The sequence below is a fragment of the Epinephelus fuscoguttatus genome, linkage group LG19 (assembly GCF_011397635.1).
Source record: "Epinephelus fuscoguttatus linkage group LG19, E.fuscoguttatus.final_Chr_v1".
In the NCBI taxonomy this organism is placed as follows: domain Eukaryota; kingdom Metazoa; phylum Chordata; class Actinopteri; order Perciformes; family Serranidae; genus Epinephelus; species Epinephelus fuscoguttatus.
In genome coordinates this window covers 15453001-15477278 of record NC_064770.1, presented here as the reverse complement: position 1 = coordinate 15477278, position 24278 = coordinate 15453001, and the positions used below count along the sequence as shown (strand labels likewise).

The 24278-nt window shown below is 40.7% G+C and overlaps 2 protein-coding genes across 6 annotated transcripts; both read left to right on the top strand.

Annotated features, from left to right (window-relative positions):
- Window positions 1-152: 152 nt before the first annotated feature.
- stard3 (StAR-related lipid transfer (START) domain containing 3) lies at window positions 153-15671 on the top strand. 3 transcript variants are annotated; one of them, XM_049561379.1, is made up of 15 exons: window positions 153-296; window positions 4617-4858; window positions 4963-5040; window positions 5347-5424; window positions 5538-5591; window positions 5860-5977; window positions 6064-6165; window positions 6314-6369; window positions 6455-6547; window positions 9495-9557; window positions 12402-12497; window positions 12585-12664; window positions 12795-12899; window positions 13002-13095; window positions 13661-15671. In XM_049561379.1, the coding sequence occupies exons 2-15, from the start codon at window positions 4646-4648 to the stop codon at window positions 13781-13783; spliced, it is 1353 nt and encodes a 450-aa protein (XP_049417336.1). In that variant the 5' UTR covers window positions 153-296; window positions 4617-4645; the 3' UTR covers window positions 13784-15671. The 3 variants fall into 3 exon arrangements, with proteins under 3 accessions (XP_049417336.1, XP_049417338.1, XP_049417337.1); XM_049561381.1 differs by lacking the exon at window positions 153-296 and adding an exon at window positions 306-348; XM_049561380.1 differs by lacking the exon at window positions 153-296 and adding an exon at window positions 348-487.
- A 773-nt stretch (window positions 15672-16444) lies between these two features.
- Window positions 16445-21880, top strand: mreg (melanoregulin). 3 transcript variants are annotated; one of them, XM_049561276.1, is made up of 6 exons: window positions 16445-16477; window positions 17561-18134; window positions 18380-18542; window positions 18929-19019; window positions 19109-19272; window positions 20994-21880. In XM_049561276.1, exons 2-6 carry the CDS (start codon window positions 18052-18054, stop codon window positions 21210-21212), a joined length of 720 nt encoding a protein of 239 aa, XP_049417233.1. In that variant the 5' UTR covers window positions 16445-16477; window positions 17561-18051; the 3' UTR covers window positions 21213-21880. The 3 variants fall into 3 exon arrangements, with proteins under 3 accessions (XP_049417233.1, XP_049417236.1, XP_049417232.1); XM_049561279.1 differs by lacking the exon at window positions 16445-16477 and having other exon boundaries at window positions 17534-17697; window positions 17839-18134; XM_049561275.1 differs by lacking the exon at window positions 16445-16477 and having other exon boundaries at window positions 17534-18134.
- The last annotated feature ends 2398 nt before the right edge of the window (window positions 21881-24278 follow it).

Sequence of the window (24278 nt, the reverse complement as noted above, 5' to 3'; positions counted from 1 at the left end):
TGGGATGTCCTGCTGGTTTCCCCTCATGATGTGACATGCTCTGACATACTTTGCTGCTTCTTACGTAATGACATATTTTCCCAAGTCTAATTTTAGTCCGAGGTTGTGTCGAAATGTATTCAGTTTCTCTCTTTTCTTTCTACCACACAAACCAAAATTAATGGAGATGTAGTTTCGGTCCGTCACGTGATTTATGCCGTGTCGTAGCGACGCAGTGATACATCTTGCAGCGACTTTAATCTTTGAGAGGCCAGCCCGGAAGACTAACGTCAGGCGATGATGATGCGGTAAATCAAGTAAGTTTCACGATTAAAATTCGGGATTTATGAAAAACAAAACAGATACGCGGTTAAGTCAACTCTATTTTCTTATTTTATAGCGTTACTTTCTGTAGCTAGCTGCTCACTTGAGACATGGTGTTAGTGTGATATTTGTCTTCATGGTGTAACAGTTTTGGGAGCATGAGAGCGCTTGCCTAGAGACGAAGGTAAGTTAGCCGGTGTTAGCTAACCGTGCTAGCTAACCTCAGTGGCTAGTTAGCTAGCTAACTATAATTTGGTCAGTGTTTGTTTACAAAAGTGTACCGGCCATCACGGTGGTTAGTTCGTGTCTGTCTCCTCTTACTGTTAACAGTGGTTGACAGGGGTAAGTTAGCTTGTTAGCTTGCCCTGCAGACAGTGAAGTAACGTTACCGTCATAGTTGTTTGTTTTTTAGCAGAGGTGAGAGGCGGGGGAGTGTTGGGGTCTGGAACCGCTAAACCTAAAGTAAATCTGAATAATAAAGATATGACGATGTCCTGTCAAAAAGCTGATGAATGTAGTTTCTCTACATAAGTAGATAAACCTGAGATGTCTCATGATGCCTGTTGACATGAAGTTCATTGTCTAGAAATAGTTTAAGAGACAATTGAAACTAGCTCAGCATCGACTGATCGTGATTCACTGCGTCAGCAACGTTCCAATTGTCAAACTTGTTGGTTAAAAAAACAGACTGCCAAAATGTGATGCCAGCAGCTTTGAATACAGGCTCCAGTATTAAATATACTACGGTTAATGTGCTTTTTAAAGGATACATGGTTTGCCTGGTTGAGTCTAGAAACCTGAGTCTTACTTAAAATCAAATCCTGCATCATGGGCCAGCTGTCAAACATCTAAAAGCACAGATGAGATACAACATACACTGTGTATGGAGTGTCATGGAGCTGGCTGTTTTATGGCAACATCTACAGTGGAGAAACACTATCTGACATGTAACGCTGATAGAGGGCCGATGACCAAAAGACAACAAGGCAGACTGTGATTCTTTATGTAGGAAGACAAGCTGACAGTGATACTTGGAGATGTTTATCGTAATCACACCATTTGTACTTTTGGATCTTAAAACTGATAAAGTCGCTTGTGGTGAGGTGAGGAAAGTCATGAGACTGCATGCAGAGTAACAAGAGTAGTGAGGAGAGATTAAATATTTTCTCTACTGTTTTCACTGCTGTTATTTGTGTATGTGTGTTCAAATATGCACACAGTGTGCGATCTTGTAGAAGCAAGTCAGTCAAAATAAAACATGTCACATAACCTTTCTTTTTTACAGCATGGTTTGTTCACCAAATATTTTCATTAGGATGTTGCCCAGATGGAGATAAGAGAGCTGTTGCTTTGTTTAGGTACTGCTGTAACACACATTAGACATGAAACAATGACTGAGTATAAACTACATTTTTACTCAGCAACCAGGGATTTTTACTTTCATATTTGAATAGTATAAGATTTTTTTCTATGCATTGTTCCTGTTATTTTGGCTAATACATGAGGTAAGGCTGGCCTGAATTCTTCAAAGTGTCGATCATTGTCATGGTAATAGACATTCACATCAGTACTTAAATGGACTGTACTTGTATAGCGCTTTTCTAGTCTTCCAACCACTCATAACGCTTTTGCACTGAGTCACATTCACCCATTTATACACATTCACACACTAGTTGCTGAGGCTACCATACATGGTGCCACCTGCTACTCAGTAACCATTCACACGCATTCACACACCGATGGAACAGACATTGGGAGCAATTTGGGATTCAGGATACTTAGACATGTGGACTGGAGGAGCCAGGGATCGAACTGCAATCATCTGATTAGTGGATGACCCACTCTACCTCTGAGCCACAGTTGAATGGTTCAGTATATTGGTTATTGTATCACCCAAAAAGTCCCAAATAGCCATTAAATTAAGAAAGAGTAACCCAACATTACTCATTATGCACCAGCATTAGTTATCATTAGTGATTCAGGGAGACAGGGACTTTTAAACCTAGTAATGGTTTTGTAACTCACTGTCAACGTCAGTCACCAGCAGTCTAGCACTACTGAAACTGGGACAGTTTCACAAGAAAACCTGTTATATGCTTCCAAGAGGTCGAAAAAGTCAGGTGTCTGGAATAGTTTCAACATTTGCGAAGATAACCCCAAAAAGTGCCAGAAATCCAAATGGAAACTAGCATATATTATAAATCTAAAATGAGCTTGGCTAATCACCTGTGAACTTTAAGAAACAGCTTAGCCGTCTTGCAAAGTATTATTTTTTTTTCCACTTTTATGGTTAATGTTACTGTGACCTAAATGGCTAATGGTCAAGTTCATGCAGGTGCCTCAACTAAAAACTCTTTTTTTTAAACATATGTTTATTGCACATTTTGTTAATTTACAAATGGTGAACAACATAGAACAAGAAGGCACATACAAGAAAACAGCAACAATAATAATAATAGCAATAATAATGATGAAAATAAAATTAATAAATAAATAACTGGAGAGAGAGAAAAAATAAATAAATAAATAAATAAATAAGTACACTTTTAACCACAAAACAAAATATCATTGCATGTGTAAGAATCATGGTGGTAGAAAGATAAATAAATGAAAAATAAGTACATAAAATAGATGCATATGTCTATTAATATATATACACACACACAGATACATGTACAGTACATGTATGTAAAAGTCTAAATATGTATACTAAATCAAGCTAAAATGAAAAGATAGATAAATCTTTAGTTCAGCTCATCATTCCAGCCATCTACTTCAATATCATTTTTCTCAGGGAAATTACAGAAAACCTTCCAGATTTTCCAAAACTTGTCAAGCTTATTTTTTGAGGTGTAGCTTATCTTTTCTAAAGCCAAGTAGAAAGATATTCCTGTTAACCACTGCGAAGTAGTACAAGGTTTATCCCTTTTCCACGAACAGGCTATACATCTTTTAGCTTCCAGAAAACAAATATTGAGTAAGGATTTTTCATTTTTGGAGGTCACAAAGTTGTCCGGGTAGATATTCAGTAAACATAACTTGGTTTGAGGGGTACTTTTTTTCCAATGATTCAACTGGCCAGGTTCAGTACTTTTTTCCAAAAAGAGAGTATCACAGGGCATTCCCACATGCAATGGAATAAAGAACCTTTTTGTTGCTTACATTTAATGCAAGTATCTGGGATATTTGGGTTAAAAAGGTGCAGCTTACTTGAGGTTATATACTGTCTGCTTATCCATTTGTATTGTAGTAATTTAGAGTTTGTATTCACCGTTTGAGTTTGAGCTGTTAAACAAGCTCTGGCCCATTCTTCCTCTGTTAGATTTTCTTGCAAATCGGATCTCCATGATTGTTATATGTTTTGTACTGACTCTTTGGATTTACTTACAAACAGATTATAAAGAAAGGACACCTGCCCCTTGGAGTCTGAAAATCTCATCGAAAAGTCTTCAAGAGCAGATAGTCGGGGAAGTTTCAAAGTATTACACTGCCTGGCCAGTACGAAACTTCTCAATTGAAGATATTTAAAGAAGTGTTTTGAGGGTATTCCATACGTGGCCTTAAGTTCTTCGAAAGACATGAAAGTATGATTGTCTTTAAAGAGGTCAGCTATTTTAGCTACACCTTGAGATGCCCAAGTTTTAAACCTGCTGTCTGCTCTTGCAGGCTGAAACTCATCATTACCAAAGATAGGAGAAAACTGTGATAACTTGGAAGTCTCTCCCAAGTATACCAAAGCACTGTGCCAAATCATTACTGTATTTTTGAGGAAGGGGTTTTTGGTCTGTTTGATTAATTTGTTTTTGTTGGCTGAATATAGATATATAAATTCAAAGGAATATTAAATTGAGTGAGATTCTATTGAAACCCAAGCTGGGGGTTGGTCCTTCACAAAATAAAATATTCCTGCTCTGATTTGAGCTGCCCAATAATACCACCTAAGATTTGGTAGCTGTAATCCACCTCTATCGTATGGTAGATATAACAATGTGAGCCTGAGCGTGGGACGCCTGTTGTTCCAAATGAAGGAGGAGAAGAGTTTTTCAAGTGACCGGAAAAAAGAAAGTGGGGGAGCAAGTGGAATAGATTGGAAAAGATACAAATACTTAGGTAAAATTGACATTTTCAGAACATTGATGCGCCCGATCATAGACCCTCAACTAAAAACTGATCTCTTATCTTCCCCCTACCTCCCCTTGATTAATAATTGTATCTCTCACTGAAGCTTTGATGCCCAAAAACTGGTATTTGGAACAGCCCTAACAGAAGGACAGTGATACTAAATATAAGCAACTTTATCTCCCTTGCTGCAGCAGGGGGAGTTTCCTGTCTCACCGCAGGAATGCCGGGTGGAGACTATGGGGAACTCGGGGGCAGCCTCCCTGCCATCGCCTCCCTGAACGCTTCCTACTCCACGTCCCTGTCCCTTCCTTCCCCGTACCTGTTGGTGCCACCCGCAGAGCGCAAGGCCATCTCCGATGTCCGCCGCACCTTCTGTCTCTTCGTGACGTTCGACCTGCTCTTCATCTCCCTTCTGTGGATTATTGAGCTGAATGTGAGTGTTCATTTGGGCTCTACAGAGTTTTAGAGTCATGGATTTTGTTCTGTTAACTGTGATGGGTTGGATTCTGATGTCCACTTTGCTCTGTTCTCCTGCAGGACTCCAACTCAATCTGGGAGAACTTAAAAAATGAGGTCGTCCTCTATGACTACAGGTCTTCCTTCTTTGACATTTTTGTAAGTGATTTCAATGTAGAAAAACAGCACTGTGTTAGTGTGTAATCTCGATCATGTTTGGAAAGCTTTAACCTCTCACTGACTTCATTAATGATCAAGTGCTCATGTTAAACCTGCTCTTGTTATTCATCTTATTGTTGTGTGTCAAGTGTGACCAGGCTGATTTATAGTGTCTGAATAAGCTGTCGTGGCTGGTCACATATCTGTATTTATTAACACAAGTTAGCTTAAGTCAACAGTTCTGCAACACAAGATAGCTGTAAATGCCTGAGGTCATTTTTTTGGGTTCCTTCCTCCTTGTCTCAGCTCCTCGCCTTGTTTCGTTTCCTGTGTTTACAAGTGGGTTACGCTGCTTTTCGGTTGAAGCACTGGTGGGTTATTGCAGTAAGTGAGCTCAGCCACGGTAAAACACACACTGACGAAATGATATAAAGTCTTTTATTAGCAGATCTGGACATGAATCATAACACAAATGTAAATCCTTCTTCCTTCCACAGGTTACCACTCTTGTGACCAGCGTCTTCCTCGTTGTTAAGGTCATTCTATCGAGTGTGAGTGTCCCTCTCCCTTTCACCTCTACACTTTGACAGTTGTGTGTATGTGTGTGGTGCAAACACATCAGCCAAAACCACAGAAACCTTTTTAGTTCTGCATTTATGGCAGCAGTTTGCTGCCTGATTGGACGATGAGCTGATAAAAGTTTTTATGGTTTTATGCATGTCTCTTATCTCTTCATTTTTTACCAATGGGGAAGTAAACCAGTAGAGCTTACACTTCTTGTAATAGCTTTGGGATGACATGGCTCTTGTCTTTCTGCAGCTTCTGTCCCAGAATGCCTTTGGCTATGTCATACCCATCACTTCCTTTGTGGTGGCCTGGCTGGAGACCTGGTTCCTTGACTTTAAGGTGCTCACTCAAGAGGCTGACGATGATAGAGGTGTGGGAAAGTTTCTTGACAAGTTTGAACATGCATCCATAAAAATTTTGTCTCCCTTTCAAACTTTTTTTCTCTTTTGATATCAGCCTACTTAGCGGCAGTGAACGCAGCCTGCGAACGAGCCCCCATGATCTACCCTCGAGCCGTTTCAGATGGACAGTTTTACTCTCCACCTGAATCCGTTGCAGGTGATGTTTATAGATACATTTTTCTTTAATCAGCCTCAAATACAGTCAATGTGTGTGTGTCTTTAGTAGTGGGTAATCCTTTCCAGTATGTCTGCACATTTATCACTGAGCCACAATGTGAGTTTTAGCTCTGAATTTGTGTCTGCAGGCTCTGAGGAGGATCTGGATGAGGAGGGTCTTGGACGCAGAGCTGTCACAGCACAGGTACCTGCATCAGTCTGATAAGTCTATGCTCCTTCCCTACTGATCAAGACTAATGGTTTTTTTTCCTCCTCTCACTCTTGTTCAGGAGAAGGAGTATGTCCGGCAGGGTCGCGAGGCCATGTCTGTGGTCGAACAGATCCTAGCACAGGAGGAAAACTGGAAGTATGAAAAAAGCAATGTGAGTGTACGATTTAGCCTCAGCATATTTGATGTATGCGATAGAGAAGTATCTCCTCTTCCCCTTTGGTTGGGGGAACATGCATAACTACAGTGCAACAATGCACCTGAAGGACTGACGTAGGACTGAAGCTGCGCTGCTGACGTGCTGCTTTGGTGATAAGTCCAGTCTAGATAAAGTGTTCGGGCCACAAAAATCCCAAACTTCAGTGTGTTTGCTACATATGGCGGGTTTGGGTTTGACTGCGGCTAGACAAATATATTGTCTGAAATTGATTTGTATGTATTTGGTGTATATGTTGGCAGACAAGATTGTTCATTACTTACAACTATTTTGATCAGATACCAGTATCAACCTCAAAAATCCAGCACTGGTCAGGCTATACTGTTTACTTAAAGGGTAACTTTGGTATTTTCCAATTTTTGCTGTATTTTCCCATGTTATTGTGTCTAAGTGACTAATGGGAACAACAAAACTTTCAGTATTAAGCAGGAGAGCTGCAGCCGGCAGCAGCAACAAAGGGCGGCAATGCACGCACCGTCAATGTTTGTTCACTAAAAGTTCCTGTTTTTGTCACTGACAGGCTCAGATTGTTATTCTAAGTGTCTGACAACTTTATGGAAAGGTTGCCTGCAGAAATCATAGTAAAAGTAATAATAGATTAAGATCCTTTTTGTTTAACCAAATACAGCCCCAAAATCATTATCCCGAAAGCAGGGCTCGACAGTGCGAGCGCTTCACTCGCATTTGCGACTAAAAATAGGTGTGTGCGAACTGTAAAAAATATTTAGGGGCACATGTGCGCATAAAAAAATCAGCCGAAGCAGCCTATATTTTTGTCAATAAAAAAATATGATGATCTAACCGCAAATGTTGGAGGAACTCCAGCCGCCTTCCCTCTTCCCTGTGTGACACGGTTATGGGCGGTTTTCCAAGCCGCTGTCGGCACAATGAATATCGTGCACGACGCCAAGTGTAGCGGTGCCGCTTTGTCAGGCGTTGCTGCCCTCTCCATAGACAAACAATGGGACAGCCAGCGCAAAGTGGTTTTACAGCTGATCATGTGTAGAGGCTTTTAGGGACCGTTCGCCACGGTACAGCTGCTGGGCAGGGTGGAAATAAAGCCCTTTTCACACAGAGCGCACAAAGCGCAGACCTCCGCCGACGAACCCATTCATTGTGTATGTCCTACCGTGGCGCAATAGCGCACCGCTCTGCCACCCTGCGCTCGAATTGAATTTTTTTTTTTAAATTTCACCGCAACGCGCTGTGACGACACCTCGGCGCCGTGCGTCCAATAGCAGAGAAGAGCATGAAGTAGACCTGAAAGCGGTCACCATGGAGCTGTAGCTCCTGAACGAGCCTGTACTCCTCCAAATCCTGTCCTCTGCGCCCTACCCCGCGGTGGGCGCCGTGAAAGCTCTGTGTGAAAGAGGCTTAAGTCCTGCAGAGTTTCAGAGGACCTGGAGAATGTTTTAGGATAGTAATAACATTATATAAGATAATCATATTGCAAAGATAATATATATATATATATATATATATATAAAGATAATAACATTAAAGACAAAATTAAATTGCAATACTTTTTCAAAACTTGATGATTTTACCTTTCTGTACATTTTGTATACAAATTCATTAAATAATTTTGCTTGTTTATTACAGAAAACACATTATTTGATCAATTTACATTGTGCCTCTAAAGTTCTTTGTGTGCTCCTTACTTTTTCAACTTAGGAGCACATGTGCTCCTTGGGAAAAAAGTTAGCGTCAAGCCCTGCCCGAAAGACACCAGACACCATTTGCATAAGCAGTAATGTTATCATTGTGAAACACACCTTATTTAAACAGAGACAAATGAAACTCAGAAGAGCCATCTTGGTTCTTCTTTCCACTGTTCCAAAAGTCACCAGTGAATGGTCAAGCTCCAAAACTACAAAATCAAAACATGTTGGAAGATGTTCTAATCGCAGCAGGCCGCCACAAATAAGTGAATGTGCTGGAAAATCCTGCAATCGGAATAATAATCTGAGTTTGTCAGTGGTAAAAAGAAGCACTTTTAGTGGATGTACTATAAATTGAGGATGCATAATTGCCTTGAGTGGTCACATTACAGCCTGTATGGTGGCTGCTGACCACAGCGCTCTTGCTCAATACTGGTGTTCCCATTAGTCACTGAGACACAGAATCACGGGAAAAAAGGGTCAAGATTGAAAAAAACTAAAATTATTTTGCTATGTAGTTGAAGAGATACTATGAAGGAATTGTCAGTTACTGCTTGGAAACAGTATCGCCATCGAAGTGAAAGCAAACCCCTCGACCCCTTCGATTTTAGTCACTATATTTGCCTTTTTTTATGCTGTGCATGTGATTTTCATAGCCCCCTTTTGGATGAGTGCTGCTTACAGTTTGGCACCTTTTTATAAAGTACTTACCTCACCTGAGCGCTGTGCCCAGGAATATCCCGAATACAGTGAAATCAGAGGAAACTAAAATACAGGCAGAGGGTAGTCTTTGCAGGTAAATAAGTAATGTGTGAGAGGGATTACATTGTCTACACATTATTTTGTTTTTTTATCCCTGCATAGTATACCTTTTTAATGAAATGTTCTGTACGCAGTGCTTTGCTGATAAGAAGCAGATTCAGTCACACATTTGTTGAAGTCAAGAATGTGACACCACCGGAAACGAACTAAAGCATGAAACATATCGAAACACAATTCTCGCCATACCACATTGCTGGCTGCAGGAATAGTTTCAGTTTGTTGTACCACTCTTCTTTTTCTGAATCAAAAATTTCAAATATAAAAAAGCTGAACTGTATTTTACCACCAAAAACAGTAATTTAGTATTCTGTGTGAAAAGTCTTTTTACTTTAGTTCTCCCTAGAAACACTGAAATGAAAGAAAAAGCATTATGTTACTAACAGTGCTTTGCTTCGTGTCAGGACATGGGAGACTCCGTCTACACTCTGGAGATTCCCTTCCATGGAAAGACTTTCATTCTCAAGGTACATCAGCACTTTGTGTACTCATGGTGAAACTGTCTCACCAAGACACGTGTTCCTGTAGTTTAGACACACAACACTGTATTTTCCCTATGTTTAGACATATTAAGTGATGTTTTAGCCATTTTATGTTTCCAAATTTGTAGTCAGTCTCATTGGCATTTGATGTTTAGGACTGATCTGGCTCTGCACTATTATTATTGTAGCTGTAGCAGTAAAGAGGAGGCCAGGCTGTCTATCACTACAGCTCTCACAATCCCTTTTAACACTCTGCCGTAACTGAATTAAGCACACTTTGTAGCTGTTATGTATTTGAACAACCTCTAGAGGGCACAGTGATGCAATAATCCAGATTAATGTGGCGTTAAATTCAATCAGATATTAAAGAGACTTCCTCGTGCTGTTCCACATTACTGAAGGCTATTTGAGATGCTCTCTCCTCCAAAGGTTTACCGCTGTAACATGTAAAATGATTACTGTGAGTGATCAATAAGGCCTGGTCACAGCCACAGCAGCCTCAGATTTATATTGCTTTAGTTAGGGCTGTGCTGAATAGTTCAATGCTTCATTCATAACATTGACATTTGAATTCTAAATCAACTTTTGAATGTTTTTTTCCCCTAGTGTGTCTGTTCATTCAGTTCAAACGAAGTGTTTCTGCACAGTTGCAAATAAAGATTAGACTACAGTGATATTAGTATTTTACGATTTGTAGAATTAAATCCCAATGATGGCTGTGTAGGATTGTTTCTGACTTATGTGATCCATACATTTCCCATGACTCAGGAGTGTTACAAATAACAGTAGCAACTAACAGTCATAACTAACACTAACAGTCAGAACTTAGTGAAAAAGGATGGATGCAATCATTTTCAAATTTCACAACATGTTTTTATCTAACAGCATATTCTGCTTTAATCCATATTTGTTGGTGTTTAGCCTTTGAAAAACAACATTTTTACTGCGGTCACAAAAGCATTTTGTTCTCCTACTTGCCACACATTAAAGGATGTACGCACCTGTATTAACAGGGCGGTCTAGCAGCAATCTTAACAGCACCATAAGTTACATTTACATAACCACAATAAGAAGGCTATTCAAGCTTTTACACTATTGTAACAAATTACTTTCTACCAAAAAAAGATCATATTTTGTATCTGCTTTTGCTAGGTGCTCTATCAACACATAATCACTTTAACAGAAAATTGCCTGTTTGGAATCATTTTAACTGAGGATTTTGTTCAAGGATTTATTAACTTGTTAAAGGGAAATTTCGGTTTATTTCAACCTGTCTCCTATCGTCCTAAATTTGTTTCAAGTGACTAGTGACATAAAAATAATAGTTAGCCGTTAGCCAAATACAGCCGGGGCGCATAGTAGCATCAGACCTGTTAAAACGTAAGTAAACGGGCAATCTTCAAGTGCAAAGTTAGTCCACTAAACAAGGTTTTTTTCCACAAAGACCACCTCATATCGTCAGGATAAATGTCAGAGAACATATAGAAAACGACATGTAAACATGTTGTCTTACCTTACCGGTGTGGTGCCATGTTTGTTTACCCCTTTAGCTCTGCTTTCCAAAGCGTGGCCGAAATATATCTCGTGAGCTCTAGATAAAGCCCAGCTGGATACTACTCCAGGTGGAGGTGTCTCGTCCTCGGTCACATCCAGACCTTGAAAATAAGGCTGCAGTCGGTCCCATTCCTTGCAGAGGCATTCCTCTTCTGTGGGCATTGGGGCACAGCATTCACAGGTACACCACCAATCTCCAGAGCTACACAGCCTTGCAGCAGCCATTCCTCCTCTCTCGTCCTCTACCTGTTGCGCCTCTCTCTCTCTCTCTCTCTCTCCTCCTCCTCCTTCAATTTCACGAAGCTCTTCGTCAGTGTATTCTGGCTCAAATAAATAAGGGCGGCCATAAACTCTGCAAAATCAAATTCCTCCTCCACAAAGTCGAAGTCTGGCAAAAAGTCAGCCATTATTCTATAAATCTTTCATAAAATAAATGAATGAACTTTTCAGGCTACTGTCCGGTTCTGCCTTGCAGTTGCTGCTGCTTGTTCTCTCGAGATTTCAGGCACGGTATGAGATCACTGCTTGTTCTCGCGATATTTCGGCAGGGCTTTGGAAAGCAGAGCTAGAGGGGTAAACAAACATGGCAGCACACCAGTAAGGTAAGACAACATGTTTACATGTCGTTTTCTATATGTTTTCTGACATTTATCCTAACGATATGAGGCGGTCTTTGTGGAAAAAAAGCTTGTTTAGTGGACTAACTTTGCACTTCGTTTTAACAGGTCTGACGCTACTATGCGCCCCGGCTGTATCTAGGCTAATGGCTAACATGCTAACTATTATTTTTATGTCACTAGTCACTTGAAACAAATTTAGGATGATAAGAGACAGATTGAAATAAACCGAAATTTCCCTTTAAGGGGGTTGACAGACATTCGTAGCTGTATTTGAAAACCTCACAATAAGCTTTGAATTAAAAAAAAAAAAGACATTCAATACAGCCCTACTTTTAGACACTTATGCTGCGTTTAAAAGACCTGTTGAGTCGTGTTTTTTGCGCCCTACAACAGCAGGCATCATCAATAGAGTGTTGATTCTAAAAAGGTTCCTCAGAGAAGGAAACTATGAAGAGCATTAACACGTGGCGTTCTCCTTGGTTGATGTAGCCAACAGCAGCTAGCTAGTTAGCTTGGGTAGGCTGAGGGCTTGTGACTCCACTGTCATTAAAAGTGACAGTATGAAATAAAAGTGTAGCTGGGAAAAGTCCTACTATAAAATAAGTTTGTTAAAGGGCATTGTCAAATTTTGATGTGTGTTATTGTTCTGGCTCAGGCCTTTATGCAGTGTCCTGCTGAGCTCGTGTATCAGGAAGTGATTCTCCAACCGGAGAAGATGGTCCAGTGGAACAGAACGGTTTCTGCCTGCCAGGTGACAAGACGAAATGTTACTCATCTTTCTGAACAGTCTTCATTGTGTTGTGCCAGAGTTTAACAATGCTGTCTGCCTTCTCCTCAGATCCTTCAGAGGGTTGATGACAACACTTCAGTGTCATATGATGTCTCCTCTGGAGCAGCAGGGGGAGTTGTGTCTGCGAGGTACATCAGCACAGCACTTCTCTGTCATCTTTTAATCCTGTATTCTGACATTTTTTGTCTTACTCTAATGCAGACTGCAGGTGTGAAATAAAGTAAATTGATTCACTGATTGATTTTTTTCTTCTATTAGGGACTTTGTTAATGTTCGCCGGGTGGAACGCAAACGAGATTGCTACCTGTCTGCTGGCATGGCAACAGACCACGAAGCCAAACCTCCGTGCGGTCGCTTCGTCAGGTCAGATAAAGAACATGGAATCGATTTGACAAAAGTCAAGTTGCACTAGTTTCATTTCTTTAACTTCTCTGTCCTCTCTTCTGCCTTTATTGTCGGCACCAGGGGAGAGAACGGTCCGGGAGGATTTGTGGTGCTCAAACCCAGCAGTAATCCGTCCGTCTGCACCTTCATCTGGGTTCTCAACACAGATTTAAAGGTGAGAAGATACACACTGTCATTTGAGGCAACACAGGATCATCTTTGCCTTGAAGATTAGTGGAATTTGAATTGTCTGTATTTTGAAAAGAGGTTGTTGCAGCACAAAATGGTGGCAGGATGCAAAAAAATAGAACGAGAAGAGATCATTTAATGGGTTTTAAAGATGACTTGATCAGTAATTACACTAGAAAAGAACAGAACAAACCTTGTTGACCAGCCGAGGCAGGAACATTTTCTTTGGTCTTATCCAGGGAAATGTTAAAACATGTCCACAAGATAAAACCTCCACATTAACAGAACAAAGATCCCTCAGTTGTACAATAGTCAATGTATTCATACGATGGTGTACAGCTGGCTGATGGACATGTGACTAAACAAATTAAAATTTTGGCCTGAGTATGGCGCCAGATGAAAGGTCAAGGGACCACCTGACGCTACTGTGGCTAAATTATGCACAGGAAAATACACAAAAATATGTAAATGTAACTTAAAATATACAACACGTAAGCAAATAATGGTAATGTGAAAGAAGTACACAGCACTCTCTTCCTGTGTCTCCTCAGGGCCGACTGCCCCGCTACCTCATCCACCAGAGTCTGGCCGCCACCATGTTCGAATTCATGTCTCATTTACGCCAACGTATCGCTGAGCTGCGGCCCTCTCTCCGCTCCCACCACCACACTTAAAAAACAGGGGAGACGTCTGACTGTGCCACAGCTGGTTGAGAGGCATCACTCCTGTTTCCTTTTAATGGACCCCAAAAATGGGCGTAGCAGCACCCTCGGCTGAAGGGATGTGCTACTGTAACTGAGCAGACTGCACTTCAAAGCATCGGAGATGTGAGACATGTGACCTCACATTCACCACATTTCAGTTACATCAGGAGAGCAGTTTTTCAGATTTCACAGGCGATGTTCCTGCTCATCGTTTAACTTCAACGTTGTTGTTTTTTAAGTGTGATCACATGCATATTTTTACGTGGACCTGTAACTGTTTTGCTGTGTCCCTCTCCATGCAATGAGAACGTTCCCTGAACCTGCCAAGTCATCATGTGGCAGGTTGGATATCACTGAAGCAAGAAAACCTGTGATTCTCTCTGTCTGGACATCTGTCTCACTTGTTACAAAAGAACTGTTGCAATGGCATGAAGCAGCCGTCTCTCTCTCTGAGCCTTATCTTACTGCACACATAGCCATTGATTTGCGGCTTTTTTTAAAAGATAATTTTGTGTATGTTTTCACTTCAAAATCTGAGAGATGTTTTTCTGGTGCACCTGCCTTGAAACAAATCCACACATCACAGCCATATTTCCAACAAACACCCAAGTCTATCACCACTAGAGGGAGACACCACTGATCCACATAGAGAAAGCCTCTAAGTTTGGCATCATCTATCCCAGGGTGCAAAAATCTATCAGCTCACATTTAATTAAATATCACTGATTGTTTTTAATACTGCTTTTTTTTTTGCACTTTGGGATCAGCCAGAGAGTCGAACCAGGAGTCAGATCAGGAGGCTGTTATTCTGTGTTGCAAAGGCATTATAAAGCTCATTAAGACAAATGAAGGAGATGTTAATGATGTTCACAAATTAGGCTGCTGTATACTTACTAAAGCTATCTTTGGTGCCAATAACCTCCAGTGGCCTTACGGTAAAATAGCTGAGTCATTATGTGTCATTAGAAGTTAATTACTGTACTGATATGATTTCTATTGACTTTGGTTGTGGCCTCGCCTCGGGCCCTGAGATGTGACACTGAATGAGGTTTTTTTTACCGTTCCTTGCATCACGGAGCATGACTTTTGTTTTAATTGATTAGAATTTTGATTTCTGGCTTGTTAAGTTTTAGCTTTGTTTCAGAGACTGTACCTCAGAAAGTCATAGTTTATCATTGCACATGTAATGAAAACTCAAAAATGAATGGGATATGGCTGTTGGTTCAAATGACTCTGGAGTTGAATCAAAGAGAGTGACTTGTTCTTCCTTGGGCTTTTCAGTCTTGAGGAAAAAAAGGCCTGAAGCAACTTTGTCGAGCTGTTCACACGTTGAAGAACCATATTCGGGGGTGTAACTGTGACGCTGTGACTGTGATGTGATCATTTACCACATCACACTCACTTCATGGCCACACAGCCTTCAGGCGTTGTCCTTTGTAAGCCAATGTATTTGTGAATGCTGCGATCACAGTCTGAAATTATTCCTTCTCATGAAATCTAAAACAAGTGGCCGTTGGATTGATTTTAGCTACATACTGTACTGAGAGAATGTCAAATGAAAGTGATTAATGATATCAACAGTTTGGTGCCTTTATCACGGTAACATTACACGTCAGCCTTTTCTTTTGCTTTGCATTTATTTTGTATTGTTAAATCAATGCTCAATACCTTCAGCAGAGTTATACTGTATGCATATTAAGCCTGCTTTCAGCACTTGTTTTTTTTGTTAACTGTTTTTTTTTTTTAAAATAAGTGTCTATAGATCATTCATCAAACATGTTAATTTAAAGCCATCACAAACTGACCAACTGTTTGAGTCTTAACCAGTGTCTTATGTCTAATAAAATATATAAATTGATGATAGTGTTAATACAGACCTCTTGCTTTAACTATTTTGTACCCTGTATGTTACAGCCTCAGTCTAACTTATGACCAACAAAATGATGCATATCGTTTTATTTTCTCGTCACTGCGACTGCATTACAGCAGGTGATAATGAACAACCTTACTGAAAGCAAGAAGGAACTTCTCAGTTTTTGTTGAATTGGCACCCCCTGTGGACAAAAGCGAAGGGCTCCATGAGCACAACTGCTTTGTGTCATTAAGATCTTGATCTGGCTAGCACAAGCATTTGATCTGGAAGCGACTGAAAGAAAGACACAACTTATTTTTAATACTATTTTTATTTTTTAAACACAGCTGTTTACAAGATGCGTAGCAATGACTTATTTGTGATTATGTAAAACTAGTAACTGTAATGTGACAACCAATGTAAATTCATATATTGATGCACAACTACGTCTCATGAAATATTTCATAAGAATTTAAAAAAAAAGATGTAGCTGAATTACAAAGCTGTCCAGGTTGTCCACTGGGCAAATTCAGGATTGGTTTTGAATCCTTACAAATCCCACAGTTTCCTCAACTGACCAACATTGTTTTCACTCGTGCTCTGTCACTTTACCTTTTTCAGTTTCCTGATCTTGCCCCTGGTGGTATGGTGATGCAGTGGTTAGCTTTGTGGCCTCACAGCAAGAAGGTTCCTGGTTCGCAGCCAGGGTGGGGGTTTGAATCCCGGGGTGGGGGAGCCCATCAGTACAGAGTTTGCATGTTCACCCTGTGTCAGTGTGGGTTTTCTTCAGGTATCCCATCTTCCAAAAACAGGTGACTCTAAATTGGATTTTGGATTACTGCAGAAAGTACGCTCTTGGCAAACAAAAGTCTATGATACCGACACATTTTGTTCAGCCAGATAATGTTCACAACACAACTTTTATGATTTTTGAAGCGTAATGCAATCTGCAGAAGTAAAAAGCTAACATTAGGCTGTAAATAACCACCACAGACACATGACTTCAGTGTCACCAACACAACAAGGCCGTAGAGTCCGGTTCAGTGTGATGATGCTTTGTAGTCTCATTTAGCCACTTGTTAGCAACCACCTTTTTAAAAACCCATAGAAGCTTAAAAATTTATGTGTGGGGAATTTACATTCGTATTTCATGATGATGAACAACGTGAAAATATTTTAAGCCCATGTTAACGACAGACCTTGTTTCAAGCATTTAACCAAAAATCCATTAGAAAAATCCCACTGACATCAAAAGTGCTGACATGCTAACTCACTTCCGGGCTTTAGGACTCAGTCTCCTTTAAATTAAGACTGTTTCATAACAAGTTAAAACATTTTGTAACACAGACGTGTCTGCCCTTGTGCTTTCCAGCCTTGGATCCTGGGGGTGATTATGTCATGAACAACAATACCCTGTGACTTGAGCCTATGTCACATGCATGGCAGCGTTACCGTTGCAAAAAGGCCTCAATGTTCAGAATGTTTCGCCAGACTTCTGCCTTTTTCTCTGGCAGACTTATTTTTCTTGAAAATAAGATAATCCATGGATTTGAACCCATTTTAATTCCTCAGATTCCTCAAAGCAATCCACACAAAGATATTTATTTAACCACATTCATACAGATTCGTGGTTTATCTCAGTAACCACACACAATGACATAGTGCTTAAATCAATACAGCCATGGTAGATTGGATGTAGACTGTAATCAGGCTTACTGTTGAAGAGAAGATGTGTTGTCCCCGGGGCGAAACACAATGCTAAGGACAAGAGAAGGAGCAGCTCACATGATTACGATGTGACTGTCTTCTGAGACTGTGGGTGTTTGAATATATGTGTGTTTTTGGATTCAATGAGAGAGCTAGCATTTCACTGCTCTCATTGTCCTCCATGTAAGGCTGATGAGAAGCACCAGTCCTTGGGCTGCCATCTGCCTGAGCGCCTCTACCCGGACAGGCTCTGGCTAATGATCTGGAGGACAAAACTCTACTGGATGTGGAGCCACGGCCCTGAAAATGGGAAGCTGAAAATTAGGTAGAGATTGGGAATGAGTGACTTTTTTTTTTTTAACTTTTTTGACTTGTTCTCTCAAACCAGATTATAAGATTCATTCAAGTGGACCGTATGTTGTGACAGCTGCCTTTGCTTACCTTGCTATATCTCTTTGAAACATAGGCTGTGAATAAGGTCCCCTGTCTTCAGAGCATCAACCGGGACAGAGGCATTGTGGAGTTTAAAGCAAACCAGCTGAGTTTTTACATATCAGACGAGACTCAACACTGGAATCCACTTCACTGTTTAAGGAAGTTCTGCCCCACAAAGAACCAAAACACGTCTTACATCCGGATTGTCAACGATTGTCAACAGCTACTACCCTCTTGACTCTAGATGGGTGCAGTCTTTATGAAGCTCTGCTGCTGCTGCTGCATTGCCGACGATGACGACGATGATGAAAAGCAGCCTTTAGTACCGTAAGAAGACATTTGTCAGGCTAGAAACAGAGATACCATTTTAATACATGAGTATCATCCACATATAAGTTACACATCTGACCTAGTGAAAAATATAATCCACCGAAAAATGTCTTTGATAGTCTCAGTTAGTGATTGGCACTTTGAATTACTTTGTGTACGAATTGTGCTCTACAAATAAACTTGCCTTGCCTTAACTTTTGATCATGTATGAATGTGTGATAACACTGTGCATTGTGCTACAGTCAGGATCCATTGGAGTACTTTAACCGCGAAGTCCAGAAGCGTCGTGATGAGGAGACCAACCTGTGGAGCGAGCCAGGGGACCCCAGTCACTCGGAGAGACAGGATGACCGTGTCCTTTACAGCCTGCTGCAGGCCAGGAACAAGACCCGCATGGGATCCACGGTATGTGAGGGGAAGATTTTTTTTTTGGACACAGAATAAAGTCTTGGGGCTTCATTAAATCATGTTAACCTGAAGTAGAAAAAAAGAAAGCATTAATAACTTCTACAGTAGTGGAAAGAACTTCAGGGGACTCTAACTGGTGCAAAAAAAGGTCTGAAATCTTTTTACATAAGGTGCAAAAGAGTCAAATAAGTACAAAAGAGAGAAAACATTATTAAAGTCATCTTAAGGTGTCTAAAATTATTATCCTCAGTTATTTAAACCTGCTATGGAGAAGCAGGATAATGATGAAGTTATCTAATTACAAGAGAGTAGACCCTCCTTTTAGAGAAATCACACCAGGCTGGAAGAAATACTTTTAAAAGCTTTGTCCTTTTCTTGTGCAGGGCTATCGCCGACTAAGTGTTGACATTGAAGCCATGAGAGACACCCGTCGAGAGGTCAGAGACAAATGGAAGACAATCCTGGAGAATTTAGGTAACACTGTACAGATGAGACATGGCACAGACTGTTGATATCTCTCACTGCTAACAGAGTAACCAGAAATGGTTTTCTTTCTTTTCTAGGTTTCATGGCAGAGGCAGACTCGCTTCTGACGGTGTCTGCTGGAGCCTCAAATGACCGCATGCGTAATGCCCCAGCAGCACGTGCAATGCTGAAAACACTCCATTCTGAGACGTCCATCTTCAACAGCAGAGAGCCACCGCCAGAAAGATATCTGCTAATCCTGGTGAGAGCAGGGGCTTGTTGATGATGAACTTCATACTAATCCCTAAAGTGAGAGCGTCCTGGCTGTGACCTGGAGTTAAGGGTAAAAAAATAAAGCACCCTTGGATGGTGTGAGACATATCATCTTAACCACAGTGAGGGGTACTTTCCCTAACTCCTTGCAGCAGTCTTGTCAAGTTGGTCAAACTGTAACTAACTCAGTATCTCAAAAAAACATCTAGCACCACTTGTATCTCTAAGGTTAGGGTCATGAACTCTTCTTTATTATGGAGCTAGAACAGTGACAGTAAGCATGCCATTGGTAAATGAGACATGGGCAATAAAAATAAAACACAGGCACTAGAAGTTATTTAATTAGATCAATATTTTCATTCTGATCTTCAGATTTCCTCTTCACGTTTTTGTCAGTGTCATTTTTTTTCCATTTCAACTTTTAGCAGTTAATAGTAGTTTAGCAGTCTGATTGTAGCTGCAACAGGGTGCTCACATAAAGCGTTGGTTGAGGAACATCCAGTAGCTACTGACCATTATTCATAACTTTGATGAAACAAGTGGGACAAACCAACAAGTCTTAAATGTAACATTAACATAAGTCATTTGTACCAACTCAGCTGCAGCAAAGCTAGCTAGCTTCTAGTCAGCAGTCATAGACTGAGCATACAGTATGTCTTCTATGAGCTGGAGCTTCCAAACAACAAGTATGTTTTCCCTCTGTTGTTGTTGTTGTTGTTTTTTTTGGTTAAAGTTAACTTTTAATTGACATTACGCTGGTCTGGCAGATGGTCCACTGGAACAAGCACTAACATCAGCTAACGTCAGCTAAAGTCAGCTAACGTTAGCTAATGTCAGCTAACGTTAGCTAATGTCAGCTATCACAGCTAATGCTCTCTCTTAGACCATTTCAAACTTGACAACATAAACATTCTAATGGGTCCCTTGGTACTTCCTGCTAGAATGTTTGTTAATGCAGTAACTGACAGGAAGTGCACAGGGACCAAAGCTGTTGCCCTAGCAACAGAGCATCAGTGAAACAGTCTATACAAAAAAAAAAAACTGTCAGTGTAAGTTTATTGTTCTAACAAGACTTTTTTCACGTTATAACAATATATTTTCACGTTATAACGTGATAACTTATATTGTAAAAATGTGAAAAGTTTCATGTTATACGTGATAATTTATATTGTAAGAACATGAAAAGTTTCACGTGAAAATAATATTCATGTTATAATGTGATAATTTATATTGAAAGAACATGAAAAGTTTCACCTTATAACAATAACGAAACTTAAGAAACTTTTCATGTTCTTACAATATAAATTATCACGTTATAAAGTGAGACTTTTCCCATAATACTAACTATTTTTTTCCAGGTGTGGCAGCAATACGCTTCCGTACAAAATAAATAAATGTAATTAAATTAATTTCATTACCTTTTTTTAAATGGATTGCCAAACTTTGGGTGTATGTTTTGGGTAGACTGTGCTTTGGAGAAAGTAGTCCTTCAAACTTGATGGTCTAAAACTTAAATCTAAATCTTTATGTAGTTACAGTTATCATTTTAATTGGAGAAAATAAATAAATTCACAGCCACTTGAGGACATATTTGATCTCTGAGGTGCAGTAGAGGACACTGCATCTTTAACACCAATAGGCTACTCAGACAGTAATCATATAGTTTCCCTGCTTCAACCACTTCTTCTTCTTGTTATTCTATCTGGACAGGATCGTCTACTGTATCTAGATATAGCTGAAGATTTTCTGGCAAAGGCAAAGCGCTTCTATCCTCCAAAGGAAGATTCTGACGAGGAGACACCGGGCCTGACCATAAACCTGCCACTGCTGCTGGCCAGGGTAGAGGCCATGAACGGAAGAGGCAATGATGATGATGAAGATGAGAACGACAGCGGAAGAGAGGATGGCAACATGAGTGACAGATCCTAAGATCTACTGGCTGCAGTAATAATTGACACAAGGCAGGGGGCAGTAGTCATCAACCCTGGAGACCTGGATAACAGAATCTATAGCTTTTACATTCATGTGTCTGTTTCGTCATACGTGTTGTTGCTTCTTGGAAATTTTAGGCTGACCAGTTTCTTCTTTCCTCCCCAGCTTCACAGCTTGAGTTTTATTATGTTTCCTCCTGTCAAAGGGCTTTGTAGATTGTCTGGTTAATGTTACCATGGTGTTTAATGGGTTTTTTTCTGTCTGCCACAGACTTTTTTCAAATCCTCAGCCTGTTCATTGTTCAGCTGTGAACCTTCAGGGTAGCGATGTTCCCTTGAGTAGGGCCTCTTTCTATTTTGTCCTATGACCATCAGCAAGCATTTTCAGTCAATCACATGATCGGTAACAACACTGAATAAATAGCCCAGTAAACTGATGTCAGCTTTTTCACAAGAATGTGTGTTTGTCTAACTTTGAAGTCCTTAAAGTCTGTATTTGTCTTCAAACGTTTAGGAAAATAGCAGATGGAAATATAATATAGTTAGTACAGTATGTTGAACTCTTTAAATTGGTTGTGTATGTGACTGAGGTGAATTTTAGGTGACGCATGAGGGCGTGTTTTTTCCCCTCCAGCAATTTACTGAATATGTAAAAAAAAAAAAAGAGGGAGATTGTATGTGTGTGTTCTGGTATGCCGTTTATGGTAAAATAAAGTTCTAGGCTTAAGTGTCATATGTTGGTATGATGCCCTCCCTGGGGCTGCCTCATGTGAAGTAATATGAGCTTCAAAAAATAAAGAAAAAAAGAAGAATTTGCATGACTATCAGCAACCCAGAGCTGAAATAGGGTTTCCTGTGTGGGAATCAAGTGAGCTGTGATTTCAGGGAAACTGCGGCACGAGAGCAACATTCCTTTGAAGTTAAAACAAGGGTCTTCTTCAGTCTGTCCCTGTGCCCTCACGTGGCCTGTCGGCTGAGTGCTCATGTCTGGCTTACACTCTGATCCACAGACACGCTGCAAATCCTGGCCTGGTGCTGCCTGTACCTCGTCTCACCATCCCGCTGGGACCAGACTGGGTTGAAAGATGGATGGTGAGGGTGGTGTTTTTGGTGGTCAGCTGCTTCTTGTTGTTGTTGCTGTTGTTATGTAAGAGAGACACTCTGCTGAGGGCACATGTTTGTACACGGCACCAGCCTGCTGGCACACTGGCACACACACACACACACACACACACACACTGAAATAGCTGGTAACAGTTGACTCTGTGGTGCCGATATGGAAACACAAGTGTGAACGTTGTGTGCATGAATCAATAAAAAGTTAACTTTCCCCTCAGATTCTTCTGACTGCTCAGCAAGCACTGTGACTGTGTGTCAGGTTGACCTGTGCAGACAGCTCTGTCCTCTCAAATTCATTCTTCTGTCAAAAAGAATAACTGACTTACTCAAAGTTGCACTTTCACAACAGCTTGCCTTATTTACCACCTCCTGACAAGTCCAGGCTTTATCCTGCAATCGCCCTTCTCCCTTCTACCTCTCCCTCCCACTCTCTGTCTCTTCCTCTGTGACAGCTCATTTAAATGTCACTTCCCAGCAGCTGTGGCAGCACCGTTATGCAACACAAAGTTCTTTCCGGCCAGGAGTGGTCTGTTGGAGGGAGAAGGACGAAGATGGGGGAGCGGGGGGGTTGATCACTGTGACAGGGCTCACCTCATCGCTGTTCACCTCTACAGACCCTCCACACCCCTGCCTTCATTAGCAAAGCATGACTCACCCCTTAACAGCGAGGAGGTGACAGCCGTCTGATGTCTTCAGATGAATACCCAAATTATAACAAAAATGCCACAGTTACTCCAGTTTACAATCTCACTGCTCAGGTGTCATGTCGAGTCTAAAAAGATATGATCTTTCAACACTGAAGGACACTGCACACTGACTTGGGTTTCTGAAATGGTATTTCATGGTTGCCATGGTGTCATAACATGACTGAAGGCATGACCCCAAGGATGCCTACGGTGCTCTTGCTCTCCTTTCCCTCCCTGACACCGAGAAATAATTTACATATGCAATGTCACCCTGCTGAGGAGTTACAGAAAGGAAATTGAAATATTGCCGTACTTGACAGGCTGGGGGGAAATAGCATTTAGCCGATACATTAGATATACAGGGCATGAGCAGTCACTGGAAAGGAATGTCAATCATTTTAGACCTGAATATGCAGTGAAAGAGGAACAACATCAGATTTGATATCATAACTTGGCACAGATGTAGCAGATCGCATACTTTTTTTTTTATCACATCGTAAAATCTAGTTTATCTTACTTAAAAACATCTAGGACACTGACTACCTTGAAATAAGAAGGTAAAAATAACTATTAGTCTTAAGTTATGTCTCACTTAAGCCACTATATAACTTAACACTAATGGTTATATTTGCTTACTTTTTCAAGGCAATTGGTTTCCTTAATGATTCTGAGTAAGATCAACTTGTCAAGTTTTTCATGTGAAACTAATGAAAAACACATTTAACGACAATGAGATTGATCCTGTCATTAGGTTCTTTACACTAGTTGTTGTGTGTGTGATATCTGATCTCTGTTATCTGATGATATCAGGACCTGATGTGGATGAATGAGTCAGAGTCAGGGACCAGTAGTAACATCACACCAGCAGACAACTGGCAGAGGTGAGTGTGTGTGTGCGTGAGTGTGTGAGTGCGTATGTGTGTGTGTGTGTGTTTCACAGCCTGTAACCTGAGTTGATTATGGCTTGCGTGGCGCTCTGTCACCGAGGTGATGAATCACTAGGGATGGCGCTCTCGCCGCTACTGTGAGGCGGCACACTGTAATGGCATTTAATGAGGGGGTTTGATGTTGTCACAAGGCACAGCTGTTGTATAAACTCCTTGTGAACTGTATTATGATTTTAAAGTCGGCGAGATACCTCAAGCTACTCCGTAAACTTCTCCAGCTTTTAACCTTTTATCTCCAACTGACAGATGTGTGGTTCTGATGCATATACCTACATGCTTGAAATATCCTTTGTGTATGAAAAACAGCTGCAT